This window comes from Enoplosus armatus, chromosome 12 (assembly GCF_043641665.1).
Source record: "Enoplosus armatus isolate fEnoArm2 chromosome 12, fEnoArm2.hap1, whole genome shotgun sequence".
Taxonomy (NCBI): domain Eukaryota; kingdom Metazoa; phylum Chordata; class Actinopteri; order Centrarchiformes; family Enoplosidae; genus Enoplosus; species Enoplosus armatus.
Window position 1 is genome coordinate 17,100,470 of NC_092191.1, and position 14,723 is coordinate 17,115,192.

Sequence of the window (14,723 nt, forward strand, 5' to 3'; positions counted from 1 at the left end):
TCCTGGCTACGGCCCTGCCTGATATGGATGTACAAATGTATAGATGAAAAAGTTTGATTTAATAGTTTTACAAATTGTACTTTCATTAAAGGTATTCTGCTTCTATGCTTGTCTGAGATCATCTTTTATTTCATTCAGATCTATTTATTCAAACAAACTGCATCCTACCTGTTTCACATCAGAATGTCATTTTCTCTACATGTTTTTTTTACGAAATAGTAACAACTTTATTAGTGTACTTTGTTCCAGTGTTGCATAAGCCCTTGTGAGAGATAAATTTCGTTGCCCACCGGTCATGCGTGAGTTGCTGCACCAGCTCCTGCCAATGGCGGCTGGCGCTGAGGTCAGTCTTGTAGAGTCCCCTGATGTGCTGGATGACTTTCTTCCTCTCCATGCCTTGCCGCAGAGACACATTCTGAGTGATATCGGCTGCAATCTTTGAAATGTCCTTGGACTTTCCATCCAGCCTCTGGATAAGACTGCAGAGAAATAAGAAAGAATGGAGTGAATAGCAGAGTGGAACAAAGACACGATTCTTACCAGTATTTTCTTGTACTGAACATCAATCTCACATCAGGAAAAAAGCCCCTACTCACTTCCTCTGAGTGTTGGCCATTTTCTTTTCCCATGCCACTTTGCTTGTTTTCTCTTCTGCTTCATACTTGAATTTTTCCTGTATGAATAAAATACAAGTAAACAAGTTCATAACACACATTGGCTTCTGTGGTTAAAACAAACCAAGCAGGCTGCATTTATTTCACATTCATGGACGACCAAGATTTTCCACCTGCACAAAAGTTGATATTTCATACTGCTGAACTGTCGAACAGGCAAATTAAGTTGGACTGAAAAGGCTTAGAAACAGTTTTCTTTCCCTTAACAACGACTGTGTGTCTTTGTAGGAGTTACCTCTTTTATGGCCTTGAGCAAGTCTTGTTTGTGTGGAGCGTTGGGTGGGATGCAGCGATGGCCACAAAGCTTGAGCGAAGTCATGAATACACCCACGGCGTTCTGCTCGTCTTTGGCGAGGCCGTCCTTGTGATCGTGCAGCATCTCATACAGGTACAGTGACAACTTCGGCCCATGCTGAGTGAAAGAGAGAAAAAGAAGAGTAGAGATTCAAATTTCATTTGTGTCTGAAGCAACTCGCATACAGTGATTGACAGGAAACAAGCCTTATCTGGCTAGTTGAGAGGAGGATGCAGAGTGAAAGAAGACTCCCATGGCAATGCAAGGGTGCTGAAGACGAGCACAAAAACATCTATAAGAGTTATTTTAGAGCCAAGGCTTGACAGCTCTTGGAAAAACCTGTCTGTAGGAGGGAAAATGACAAAACAAAGCTACTGTATGGTACACTCACTCACACCTTCCTCTGAAACAAACAAAAAAAAGAGAATGTCTGCATTTGGTAGGTAAAAATGACCAGAAAGATATCATTTTGGGCTCTAATACAAAAGCCAAGTTGATGTATAAGGTTGCAAACAGACTATTGCATTTCTTTCACACTCACCTCTAGACCCGGGCTGAGGCTCTCCTTGAGGATATCCAAATGTCTGGGATCGAACACAAACTCCAGCGCCTCCTTCCTGTCTGACAGAGGACGCGCAGGGCTGAGTGTGTGCACAAGCAGGCGACCGATTTGGACCCGAAAAGTGTCCCGACACGACCATAGGATCCTTCGCCACTGCTGATGTGGAGCTCCTCCTCGACCCGTGCTGCCCTGTGAGAGCACAGCCATCAACACAAGTTCTCACAATGTACCAATTAGCTCTTTACAGCTAAAAAAGGCTTCTCAGTGACTGTGGTCATACCAGGCTGATTTTGATCCCGTCCATCATGAGTCTGAGGATGTCTTTCTGAAAGCTCTTCTTGCTGGCAGGCGGCAGGGTGAAGGGAGTAGGAGAGTGTGGGACAGAGGCAGAGCCACCCTCATCTTGTGGTTGATCACCTGGATCTGGTGTGAAAAGCTGTTGGTCTGGAGAGTCGGGGATATTCAGCAGGTCAAATAAGTCCTGACTCACATCTGAAATGAGAGACACATTCAAACAGAACCAGGATTAGCAGCACATTCGGTTTACGCTCCTGTAAGGCAAATGAGGAAATAGAGAAGATTAGAATAGATAAGAGAGAGAAGAACACTGTTCTTTACCATGGTAAATGAGTCTGTTGACAGCAAGAACCACAAGCCTCTGCAGCCGTTGGACGAACTCAGTCTCACTGGCACGAATGGGGTTTTCCTGGCTCATCCTCCTCTGCATCATCTGGTTGAGCTCATCGCTGGCTACAGAGCGCATCCGCATCAGGAGAGAGTCACTCTGGGCCAGAGAAAACCGGCGGCGGCCTACGAGCACAATATTGGCAGATGCTCAGTTTTGAGAACGCAAATTGGGCGCACATGATGGTACGCCATTTGTAAGTTTAAGCACGCTTGCTTTTTTCCTTTCAAGTTCACAGTAAAGTTATGCAAATATCTCATAAATCAATGACCACAGAAAAGATTATTTAAAGATTCACTCATCAAAATGCCATCTGTGCTATAATGCTTAACACTGATTTAGTTAAGCATTCAAACATGCACACACAAAAGCACCAGTAGCGCACGATGGTACTGGGCAAATTAACCCTGAGGTGAGTGAGGAAGGTGAGTTCACAGCAAAAATGGGAGACATGCCCCATGGCAGCGAGGATGTTCTCCGCTACGGACCGCAGTCCAGGCTACCTGCATCACAGTGGAGCATGTAGGATGGAGCTCCGGAGGGGGAGGGGAGGGGGGAGTCCTGGGACAGGAAGCTGAAGGGAGGGGACAGGGGGATCTGGCCATAGGAGCAGTAGTGCTGTCTGGGGATGCGGGGGATAATGGAGTCTTTCATGGCAATGGAACCTTCAGATCGGGATGAGGAGAGGATCAATGAACAGACAGGCGAGAGTGAAAACAGGTGGTGGTCAATTTCACCTCGACGCTCAGGATCAGAAAAACTGCAGACCAGATTTCTACTGTAGCACCAGTTTGAAATACTCACCCGCAATGCTCTTGCGCTTCGGATAGATGGCATGATGTGGAGAGCTCGGTGCATTAACAGAGCTGCTCAGCTTCTGAGGTTCCTGATTGGCTGTCGTCTTTATAAACTCAATCGCTGACTGAAGGACGCGGAACTGCAAAGCCACTGCCATCTCTGGGTGGAAAAGAAATAAGAGACAACGAACTTTGTCATGTTAGAAGTTAATCCGATGCGCTTCATGAGTGACTGACGATGAGCTTCATGCAACAACCACGTGTTCAAACTGATTTGTGACAAGCACAAGTGATTTAAAAAAACTTGTGGCATTCACCAATTTTCTCTACGTAATTTGCGAGGGGTCCAAGCCTGTCAAACTAGTCATGTACAGATAGTCTGCCTCTCTCCACAGAGGAAAACATACTTGTTTGCACAAAAAAATATGCATTAATCCAAATTAATTTTGAGTTTAAACATGTCACCAGAATCCACAAAATAAAAATGTAAAAAATAAAATAAAATATTCTGTTTGACGTATCAGTGTGACGTGTATCATGAATTGGCAATTTATGACAAGTTTGTGCAAGTTTTCTGACTTGGGGGGAAAAAGTAAGAGTTTAGGATAAGAAAACAAATATGTTCTTGCATGAGGCTCAATGAGGGCAGTAATACAAGTCAATTATAATTTCTTAAAAGACAAACAACCAAAAATAAATGGTGCCATGAACGGAGCCATAATGCCTTCTGTGATCACAGAATAATCATATCAGATCAGAAAAACAGCAAAGAAATAAGTGCTAATGGGGAAGAGATGGGGGAGACACCATTTAGTGGGAAGATGGAGATGTGAGATATTTCTCAAATTATATTTTTTCTCAAATGAGTTTCCATTCTGCAGTCATAGATAATGAAGTGACAGCACAGTTTCTTTCTGCAGCGGAGCTCGACAGCCTGATATCATCCAGAACTGCAGAGCACATTTGATGACAACACTGATGTATTTTGCATGTGTGTATTGAATTTCAGAAATCCAGTCCTCACCCTGTGTGCGCCGAATCTTGCTGGTCTGCATGAAACCCAGCAAGGTAATGAGGTCTTCGATGATGCGGAAGTACTGGGACCCTGAAGAGCTGCAGGAGTGGATAGTTACAGCTACTAACAGCTGCTGGATGTCACACACCAGGAGCTTGTAGTCATTCAGGGGAATACTGCAGAGGGAGGACAAGAAAAAACAGAAAATATAAAGCACAGGAAGTGAGTCGACCTCGCGTATATGCCAGATCAATGAACAGGGAGAAGATTAATGATTTCATTCATGGCTCAAAGGTTCAAGACAAAACTCATGAACCCATGGAGGTGTTTGAATGAATCATCCTCTGTTCTGGCAGCCGTACCCATTTTCCATGCCATTGAGGGTGGAGAGGGTGTTAAAGAGCACGTAGAGCAGCCCGTGGTCTAGCAGGATGTCTGCCAGCTTGGGGCACGCGTTGAGGAGCTGCAGCAGCATACACAGGATGTTGTGCACCAAGGAGTTCTCATACAGGGAGTTCTCAATAAGACCCAACACTGGGATGATACAGCGCTTTCTGAAGGGTGAGATATTTTCCATTTCCTCCAGGTCCAGACTGGAGAGCAATACAGAAAAGAAAAAAAGTGGCAAAACGTGCATAAATATGTGTGCATCAAACACATTTATCCATACAGTAGACAATCCTATGCATAATATTATAAGATAAAACACTCAGCCTATGGTGCACTAGAGTGAGTGTATTGTCCCTGGACTCACTCTTCCTCCAGGCCCACCGGCCGTCCGAACAGCATCTCCAGGAAGCACTCGAGGAGCCCCTGGCTGCCCTGGTGGATGTACAGCTGGTTGGCCAGCAGTGAGAAGCCGTGGTTCTTCAGGAATTTCTCCTTCTGCTCCTTGAGGGCTCGGCTGAAATAGGCATCCAGCAGCTACGAGAGAGGGGCAGAACAATATGAGGTAACTTCGGAAAGGAACAGTATTAATACTCACAATATGTTGTGATGCTTTGCTAACACGATGGCACAGAGTACAATATTTTTCCTTACGAGAAAAGCGAGCTTAAGGCACAGGGGATGAAATCTTTAACACAGACGATTAAAGGAGTAGTTTGAAATTTTTGGACACTTGCTTTCATGCTGAGAGATAGAGGAGACGATAGATACCACTTTGATAAATATAAAGCTACAACCAGTTGCCAGTTAACTTAGGTTAGCTTAGCATAAAGACTGGAAAGAGGGGGAAACAGCTAGCCTGGCCAAAGGTAACAAAATCTGCCAACCAACCAATTAGGAATCATTTAAAATTGACTCCTGGTGCTGAATCAGACCAACCTGCTTTACCGTATACGAGACTCATCAGAGAGGATACTAAACCAACCTTCATGACTCCTTGCTGGATGAGAGGTGACGAGTGGTTGACCATGACAATGAGGGCCTCTGGCTGGATGAGCTTGTCCATCACCTCCTCAAGCATGAGGTCAGGCAACAGCAGCAAGATGCCCCTCAGAAGGTCATAGAGTCCACAGCAGATCAGCACCAGGCAGTCCTCAGTGCTGGACCTGAGAAACACAGCTTAGACTTTAGAGCTGCCACATTCCCTTCTTGTCTTATTCAGAAAACATATACAGTATATTCTAATGTAATCTTAGGTTATACAGAATGGTCATATTTTTTTTTACAATATTTATTGAGATTAGTGTCTTGAGGCGTCGTGTATTGTGTATGCATCTATATACAGAGTCTGACTGTTCAAATGAGGTATTTTCATAATCAGTCCTGCTAGAATCTAGAAAGCTATTAGTTTTTCAATATCTTGGCATCATATGAATTTATATATTCACTAAGAAAATGCTGACTGTAAAACGCATGCAGCAAGTGCTATAGAAATTAGTTTTGGTAGCTGAGAGTGAATATTTTGCACTACAGTGTGATAAAACTTGCATCAGTTGGGAGAGAAGCTATTTATCATTGAACACACGACAACATTGTTGAAATGATTTGAAATTTTTATTATATTTTATCTTATTTTATTTATTTTCTTGTACAGTAACTGACTGAGCACCCCCCTTCATTTCACTGCATGTTTTACTTTGTATCTCTGTGCATGTGACAAATAAAGAACCTTTAACCTTGAAAGAAACAAATCAACGCAGATGTGTTAATGTCAGACAGCCCACATTGTAACAAATACAAAGACAAAGGGGACTTTGGTGAGAAAACAATGAACAAATCTTTTTAAATTTCCTTTCAGCTTTAGTCAGCAGCTGGCTGGCAGGTAGATGTAAACTGAAAATGTCACTGCAGTACAAATCATTTTCAAAGTTGGCTAAAGATTATTACCATAACTGTATTTAGATTATGCAAATCCCTTCACCGCTCTTCTTTATCAAAGAAAACCTGTGGTCGAGGTATTTATCTTTTTTGGAGTTACATACCAGAACAAAACCCACATGGAAATGCAATTAGATCAAATGTTGAAAGAGACTGTCAGGGCTCACTGTAAGCCATTTATAGCATGTCTTGTTAAAGGGTAATAAACTGTAGCAGCATACCTGTCATTGGACTCAGTCTTGCTCTGCGCCCTCTCGTAGCCAGGAGAGTAGGTGTAGCTCTCCCAGTCTTCAGGCATGGAGCCCCGATCAGCCACACTGGGCCAGCGGCCGACTGCCAATGAGCCGTTTGGAGCTGGGAAGGCCAGGCCCAGACTGGCCAGGTTGCTGTGGCTCCTCTGGAAGGACTGGATGCCTTTCAGGCTGTCGGGGCGGCGCGGTGCCTCATCACTGGCCCAGTCAAATCTGTCCTCAGACTCCGCCACCCCCACACTGCCCTCTGCCAGGCTGTCCACCTCTGCTGCCTCGTCCCGCTCCTCCTCCACGCTGATGGAAGGAGTGCGCAGGGCTCCTCCCTCACCTATGTCCTTAGAGTCGCAGATTGTCTTGGCTGATTCACAGCTGCTCAGGAGCTGCTCATCACCTCCGCCTTTCTTGAGTGTCTCTGTGCTGCCAAGAGCCTGCTGAGTCCCGAGGGATACGCCGTCACCTTCGCCTGCCTCATTTGAGCTACCGTGTCCGAGTCGAGGTGTCAGTAGAGGGGAGGAGTACGGAGATGGTGCCAGACTAGGTGGGCGCAACGACTGATCATCACCTCCATGTTCAGGGGAAGGAGCGTGGAGATGGCCTGGAAAACAGAACAAAATGATTATAAATGATTAGACTTATAACTGAAGCTGCAAAGGGCCTTAATTTTATGCACGTGCACACCTGAAGTGCAAATAGCAATAGATAGACCTGTATCTGTGATGAATAACATGATCGTGGCTGTTCATTGACAAAATTGTACATGTCATTGCGTTAATACAGGAAATTGTTTAAACAGGGGCAGTGCAGGAAATGTCAGTTGTTTTTGCGTCACAGCTAAATCTATTTCATTAATACAGCCCAAACCTAAAGTTATGAAGTGCTTCACAAGAAATAAAAAGAATAAAAGTCAGAAAGCAAGGTTATGATGACAAAAGAGGTGGTAATAATTGTAAAACTGAGCAGGGCAATAAAAGCTCAGATAAAAGAGGTAAAATGGCCTAGTTGGAAAGATATTTAAGATTTATAATAAAGAAGGAATCTGTAACAACTACTAAGAGCAGCAGTTTGATTAAATCTTTTTTAAGCAGCTGTACCTTCATGCGGAGCTTCAGTGAAGACAGTCGGGGAGAGTGACATGACAGAGCTGCTGGCGGACTTTCCTCCGCTGTTGGAGTGTCTCAGGTACATAATGGACTGCACCTTCTCCTGGTACAGCTTCCCGTCTGACAAATAACAGACATCAAAAGAACTCAGTGCATTAAATTAATGGCACTTTGATATAGAGGTGCTGCTTTCAACTGCACTGCTTCCTCACCAATGTGTAGTGAGAAGTAGAAGCTGGATGGAGTGTGGCAGACGTAGGTGTTGGTAGGTGGGTGAACAGCCAGCAGGAAGTTGTAGATCAGTTTCAGCAGGTCCATGTCCGGAGGAGACCCTAGCACCTCCTGGATGATTTTGACGAATGACAGACAGACTTCCTGCGGGATGGCAGTCAGATGCTCATCCCGATGCTCCTTAAGAAAAACACAATGCGGTCGGTAACAGAGTCTGAAGAGATAAGGGGTACTGTTACAGCAGCTTCATGATAGTAACCTACCTGTAACACCTGGCAGGTGAGCAGGAAGCGATGCACTACTTCAGCCTTGAGGAACTGACGGATATTGAAGACCTGATGAGGGTGGTGCACTCTGATGAGTATCTCTAAGGCAGCGAGCAGTGTTTCCCACACTCCACACTAACAGAAATAACACAACAAAACAATAATGGTGGAGTTATGAGCACCATTACTCTTCAGCAATGTAAAACAGTGCTGCAAAGAATGCAAAACATATAGGACTCATTATTTTTGCCTCTTTGTTTTTTAATACACTAAAATCTGGGTGGAACTCTGATTTAGAAAATACAATTTCTAGTGCAAACACCATTAGTTCAACTGTTTACCTAGCTAGGCTGCATGATAAGAAGTTCATTAGTGTTTCCTACCTAAACCTTTGGGTTTGTTGGGACATAAAACCAAGGTGAAAATGAGTTTAAACCAATTTATTTCTTTTAAATTCCGGGTATTTTTTCGGAGAAACATGGTGAAAAATTAAATCGATGAGCCTGTGACCACTCAGGGTTGCTCCCGAGGTGTATGAATTTATTACCAGCTCATCATTAGATGGTGATGTTTTGAGCTTTCTTCCCCACATCAGGAATGGCTGTTAATAAATTAACAGACCTTGGGAGAAACTAGAAATGTGCAGATTCAGTGAAGCTATTCGGCATTAACAATCTTGTCTTTTCCTACTTTTCTTTGAAATTTATGCATCAGTTTATCCTCACTGTAGCTTCACTTCATATTTGACTGAAAAATTTGTTGTCTTAATTTGAATTTATGATAATCACCTACTTGGAAATACGATGCTCGTGTTTGTGTGCGCTGAATGTATTTTCTGTCTTGTTCTGTCTACTTTTGTTAGACACTGTGTCATGTCTCCTTTCACTAATGTTTACCTCGGCCTTGGCCCAGATCTTCCAGTCCAATAGGACGTCTGAGAGAAGCCTGATATCCTGCACCACAGCGATGGACTCGGTGTCCAAACGGAACTGCCCATCGTCCCCCAGGACGAGGATGGGTCCAGTGCAACATCCATCCAGCAAAGTCTAGAAAGAAGGAATGTGGCCACCACATCAGAAATACAGTCACTTCAACAGTGTTTCTGTAAACGAGAGCTCTCATGTCATCACACAAATACTTCAACACATTGATTATCACTACCTCCGCAGAAACAACCTTACAGTGCAGAATTCCAGACAGGTGGAGGATCAGTGAATTCTGCTTGAAATTATTTTGGAGTGCTTATCACTCCGTCAAAACCATTTACTCTCTGAGCTGCCCTGTCTGTATTGATCAGAGTCTATCATTTGTGACCAGCTTCACTGCAGCGGTTGTAAATCTTGCAATCCTTTGGGTCTCTAGACTGAGGTAAGAGAGAAGCAGTCTCATACACAGTTAGTTACATTATTAATCTGTCTGACAAGTGGATTCAGTTGTGGTCCAATAAAAGTTTAAACGTATTTGATTGAAGAGGGACACAAAAGAGAGATTTATCTTGCAGCAAAAATAGAAAAGTGCAAGTGAAAAAACCCCCCAGAAAACAACTGTAACGCAGCATGTTCCTCATCATACAGGAGTGATTATGAGTGTTTAATAACACTAATCAGTGCAGCTCTGTGCTATACGATACAGTTTAAAGTGACAAAGGCAATCAGAGGTGCTGTGTGACTCTGCAGGAGCTCAGCGTTTCATCAAGTCAGCCAGAATCCATTTCAGCACACATCATAGCTCAATTACAGACACAGCTAGAGGGTCAAGTAACAGCAGGGTCACCAACATCGGCTCAGAGAGGCACCAGTGTGTCAGGCTGGATCAGGTTCATGGTATAAAAAAAAAACCCAAGTGGCGCTGAATATGTTTTACTGCACAGATCAGTGGAGGCTGCGGGTACAGACGACAGCAAAGAGTTCAAGGTGTGACTCACTTTCAGCATATGATATCCCACGGTGCATTTAGACTTGATGAGGACCTGGTGGATCATGGAGTAACCATGGTAACAGTCCATTTCATGGATGCGGTGTTGGTTAAACTTGGACAAAGACAGCAGCACCCGCAGGGCCAGAGCCTGGGTCTTCTCACAGTCACTCAGCTCCACCGTCTGGACGCCGCAGACCCAGAGATGAGGGACAGAGGAGCAGAAAAGAAGGATGGAGAACAAAAGGTTGGATGGATGTGAACAATGCAGTCCTGAAGATGGACTTATGTGTTGCTTCCCTTCTAAAACATGATTTCACGCTCTTCCTGCTCCAGTTATTGTGTTCTCACTGAAGCAAACATGAGCCTAATATCAAACTAAAAGTGACATTAAACTACAGTCTCTATTGGTGAGTCGTAACAAGTGCAACAACACTCATATGACGTTCCTCATCCTACACAGGTAGGTGGCCTGTAACTGACAGAAGTAATTAGCTCACATTGTCAGAATCAGATGAGTCATTTCACTGTTTCACAGAGTTTAAACATGGGTAAAATATACAGTACTTAGAACAATAATGGTCTATAAAACATCACAAATCAGTGAGAAACGCAAACCACAATTTGCAAGGTATCTTTTCGACCAACTTAATCAAACAGTCCAGTTAAATCAAACTGTCTCTTTTCCCTCTCTTGGATACAGAACAGAAATACACAGAAATATCACGACATCTGGGAATCATCATGACCTCACTGACTCATTAAAAATATAGACCGTCCTACCTGTGCAAAGAGGAAGACAAAATTTCCTGTTCCTCCGATCTTGTGCAGGACGCTCTGCAGGCCTTGGGTTTCAGTGGGGAGCAGAGCTCTGAGAGAGTTCGGCTCCAGGGAAACACTCTGCACTTCCTTGGAGCTGAACGGCCGCTGGGTAACCACCGTCTTAGCCTGGCCCTTCAGTCTGATTACAGGCTCATAGATAGTGTAGACTCTGGGACTGCTGGGAGCATATACTACGGCCAAGCTCTCCTGTACAGAAACACAATCCACACAACAATCATTTTCAGGCAAAACTTTCATCCTGTAACTTGTAACCCAAACAAGGAGCCCATGGCCTGAAATTTCTAGCATGGATTCAGACCTGGGTTGGACTTAGTTAGAGTGTAACAGAAGTTGATGTGGAGGGGAGATCATTCATTCCTCTTGTTTTACTCCCTTCTTTTCCATTTTATCAGCAGGGCTATTATCAACAAAGCCATCAGCATTTAATGGGAGAAAAACTATTTCAGTCTCACTGAAATAGCTACAGCTTAACTGTAATAGCTTTTTCCAGTGGGGAAAAATTACTTCCTACCGTGCAGTATCATTAATGACAGCTAATTGGAACAGCACATTACTCATACACCGTGAAATGAAACAATAAATGAGACATAGGAGGGATTTGCTATGCTTACAGAGCACAAAGCACAAGGTTTAACAGCAGTGTCAATCTACATTTTAACACAACTGACATGCAGAAATTGGGTAACAGATGAAACAACGGTGACAATAAAACATTTCTTTGTCTATTTCACATTTTATAAGTGCATGTTTTTGTTGAGTTAAGGCTTCATGTAAAAAGGAAAAGACTTACAACCAAAGCTGTGGTGTCCACATCCTTGTTCTTCATCAGAAGCTCTCGTACATGCTCACACTTCAAGCCTTCCTCAGTGACAAACTTGGAGAATGTCCCGCTGGGCTTACCATATTTGCAGGGCATGATCGAGGTGAGGTCAGGCCCGCTGGTGTACAGGTAGAGGGCCTCCTCAGATCCTATTCTAGATCCTGAAATAAGGAGACAAACAGAGTTACAATCACTGTTCTAAGAAGACAAACACTGCAAATGTCTGATATTTGGAAGATGGAAAACTGAATTGTGAGAAACCCATCATGGACCCTAAATCAACCCCATGAGTAAATTATTTATATTATTCCATCAATAACCTATAAAGTAATAGCATATAATGTGCATGGTGAACCTTGATGTTTTATTTCTTGCTTTCATGAAACTTTGGTGAATCTCGCAGTCCTTCTTTTTCAAGAAAAAAAGACAGCGGAGAGGCTAAAGCTTGTCTCAAGACATCAGTTGGGTTCACAGGTTGAGATCGCCCAGAGGCGAACCATTCACAGCCAATTAGAGGCAACAAGAGAAGTACTCAGTAAGCCTCCCGAGAGAATGCTGAGAATCTACAGCACGCCACACATCACACCAGCAACAGCCTTTTACAGCCACTAGACTGGATACGCTTTTAAAATGTAACTGCACCACAAACCATTAATGTACATTTATGTACAGTATATACTGCTCATAAGAGAGACGTTGGTAATCAGTGTACCAGACCACACATACAATTACATAAAGGATTAAAACAGCATACATGAAGAGTAAGATGATGGATGAGTGACTCTGGATTAAGTGTCTAAGAGCTCATAGACACATTATTCCAGTCAGATAAAGAAGACAGGTGTCTTACCATTGAAAAGAAGCACAGTCCCCATGCTCCAGCATCCACCCTGCTTCAACAGCTCCCCAGAGGACGGCATACAGTGGCCCAACATGCAGAAGGTTTTGTTGCTGTCAGATGATAAACTGGATTTTCTGGGTAGGGTGTAGTCCAAAGACACCTCACATTTCCTGGAAGAGAGAGCAGGTTAAGTGAAGGTTTATGTTCACTTATTCAACAGATTTAAAACCAAACTGCCACGTTCTTACTCTTGCTGTTACACATGTTCCTCACCTGATGCCACACACCCAGACAACCACACAGCCATGGATGTTCTTCTTGCCCTCTGGCTGCTGGGTGTAAGTGAGGCCGAGGTGCTGCCACTGGCCCGCTCTCAGTAGTTCCTCACCAGAGTCTGCCTGCGCCAGCAGCCCTGCTTTTATCTCATCGTTTGGGTCTATACAAATCCTGAGGGAACAGCACATTACAACACTTGAAGGTCCATAAACCATAAATACTTAATAAGAAACAGTAACCCATTCTTCACACACATCTTTGAGACTGTAGTCTATGCAGGCACTCACCTGAATGTGAGAGAGCCTGTAGAGAAGTCTGCCCACACTTGAAGCATCAGTGCCTTGGAGCCCATGGACAGAATATGAATGAGGCCTTCCTCTACTAATCTCGTTCCAGCCTGAGAGGAGCCATGGTGGGACTCGGCTGCAGGGGGGTTACTCTCTTCTGGAAAACAATGTCCAAAGAATCTCAAAACCAGTTCATGTTTATGGACTTCAGGCATAAAAATGTCTTGGTGAAGGATCTGTGTCTCACCCTCGTCTTTGTCCACGCCCTTCTCCTCCTGCTCTGCCACCCTCAGCCACATAGAGGCGCTGAAGCCGCTGGCCATGTGGGGCCAGCAGTTCTGCCCTACCAGGGGCAAGTGGAGAGGAGCAATGTGCCAGGGAGAGGAACGGAGGTGGTTTGGCCGGTACTCGGTATCCCCCTCCCTGCGCCCCGGAGACAATTTACCCTTCCAGAGCAAACCAACAGTTTTCCCTCCGGCAGCACCGTTCTGTCTTGAGCTGATGGACACCCCTCCTGGCATCACAGTCCCAAGGATTATTGGAAAGGTCAGGAAGTGAAGAGGTTCCACATTCATGTTGGCTTCAACGATTTGTAGGATGCCTTTCAGTAAAATCTCCTGGCACGTAACGAAGTAAATGGGAAGCGAGAAGTTAGTCGCTATCATTTTAGATTTGATAAAGAAAACACTAGACAGATGTGTGCTAACTGCAGCATGTTTACAAAAGTTTTTTGGATCCCTAGATTAAGTAAAATGAAGAAAAATGACATGCACACATTAGTGAGCAGTTTAATTGCTTTAACAGTGTGATCCATGTAAAATAGCTCAATAATAAACCCATGGTAACCCATTGCATATTGATAAACAAGTGATAAATAATACTGGAGAATGTACAATAGAATAACCTGGGTAGCAGTACAAAAAGAGCAACTCATATGGCCACTGCAGTCACTGATGTGGCTCATTTTCATAGACAGAAAACACAGGTCACATGTCATTACGTTCACATGGTTAAAAATAAACCCCTTTTGGGAACCCATTTCTTGGAGACAGGTTATTAATGATGTCTGCTTCCAGATTCCAATTAAACACAGACCTGTGGTAATAAGTTGTAGCATCACATCTGTTGTGCACACGTTGGTGTTAATTGTATATAGACTGAAGAGGGCCCAGGGGAGCATTACGTGTTGATGAGTTTTAAAGAACCAAGAAGTGAGAAGACAGGGAGGATGTCTTACAAATACGTTCTTGTTCCTGCTGAAAAATTGAATGTGCAAACACTGTGAGCACAAGCTATCAGTGTCAACACCCTGAACGTAAGCTAACAGTGCATTGTTGAGTAACTGATAGGGTTTGCTATTTACGGTAGGTGGGGTCTTCTCCAGGAAGAGGCGAATCAATAGAGCCAGTTCCTCCGCTGTGATTCGCTGGCTCACCATGGCAACCAGCAGCTCCACTAGCACAGTCTGGCAATCTGAATGTAGACCAATGAAGAGCAGATTACGTAAACAGTTTTCATTCACTTGGGCATGCACCAGAACA

The 14,723-nt window shown here is 43.9% G+C and overlaps 1 protein-coding gene across 1 annotated transcript in view; it reads right to left on the reverse strand.

The window, feature by feature from the left end:
* The window catches only part of lyst (lysosomal trafficking regulator), a 38,339-nt gene that overhangs the window by 7,636 nt on the left and 15,980 nt on the right, over nucleotides 1-14,723 (reverse strand). The window contains exons 10-34 of the mRNA XM_070915702.1: nucleotides 14,546-14,655; nucleotides 13,430-13,799; nucleotides 13,183-13,339; nucleotides 12,893-13,066; nucleotides 12,629-12,789; nucleotides 11,749-11,939; nucleotides 10,899-11,144; nucleotides 10,126-10,299; nucleotides 9,098-9,247; nucleotides 8,199-8,336; nucleotides 7,917-8,115; nucleotides 7,696-7,824; nucleotides 6,575-7,199; nucleotides 5,401-5,581; nucleotides 4,783-4,952; nucleotides 4,391-4,621; nucleotides 4,038-4,204; nucleotides 3,021-3,173; nucleotides 2,720-2,881; nucleotides 2,150-2,341; nucleotides 1,812-2,023; nucleotides 1,511-1,720; nucleotides 910-1,086; nucleotides 597-673; nucleotides 291-479 (exon numbers count right to left, since the gene is read on the reverse strand). Coding sequence (XP_070771803.1) covers nucleotides 291-479; nucleotides 597-673; nucleotides 910-1,086; nucleotides 1,511-1,720; nucleotides 1,812-2,023; nucleotides 2,150-2,341; nucleotides 2,720-2,881; nucleotides 3,021-3,173; nucleotides 4,038-4,204; nucleotides 4,391-4,621; nucleotides 4,783-4,952; nucleotides 5,401-5,581; nucleotides 6,575-7,199; nucleotides 7,696-7,824; nucleotides 7,917-8,115; nucleotides 8,199-8,336; nucleotides 9,098-9,247; nucleotides 10,126-10,299; nucleotides 10,899-11,144; nucleotides 11,749-11,939; nucleotides 12,629-12,789; nucleotides 12,893-13,066; nucleotides 13,183-13,339; nucleotides 13,430-13,799; nucleotides 14,546-14,655 — 4,945 coding nt within the window. The remainder of the gene's footprint in view (nucleotides 1-290; nucleotides 480-596; nucleotides 674-909; nucleotides 1,087-1,510; nucleotides 1,721-1,811; nucleotides 2,024-2,149; nucleotides 2,342-2,719; nucleotides 2,882-3,020; nucleotides 3,174-4,037; nucleotides 4,205-4,390; nucleotides 4,622-4,782; nucleotides 4,953-5,400; nucleotides 5,582-6,574; nucleotides 7,200-7,695; nucleotides 7,825-7,916; nucleotides 8,116-8,198; nucleotides 8,337-9,097; nucleotides 9,248-10,125; nucleotides 10,300-10,898; nucleotides 11,145-11,748; nucleotides 11,940-12,628; nucleotides 12,790-12,892; nucleotides 13,067-13,182; nucleotides 13,340-13,429; nucleotides 13,800-14,545; nucleotides 14,656-14,723) is intronic.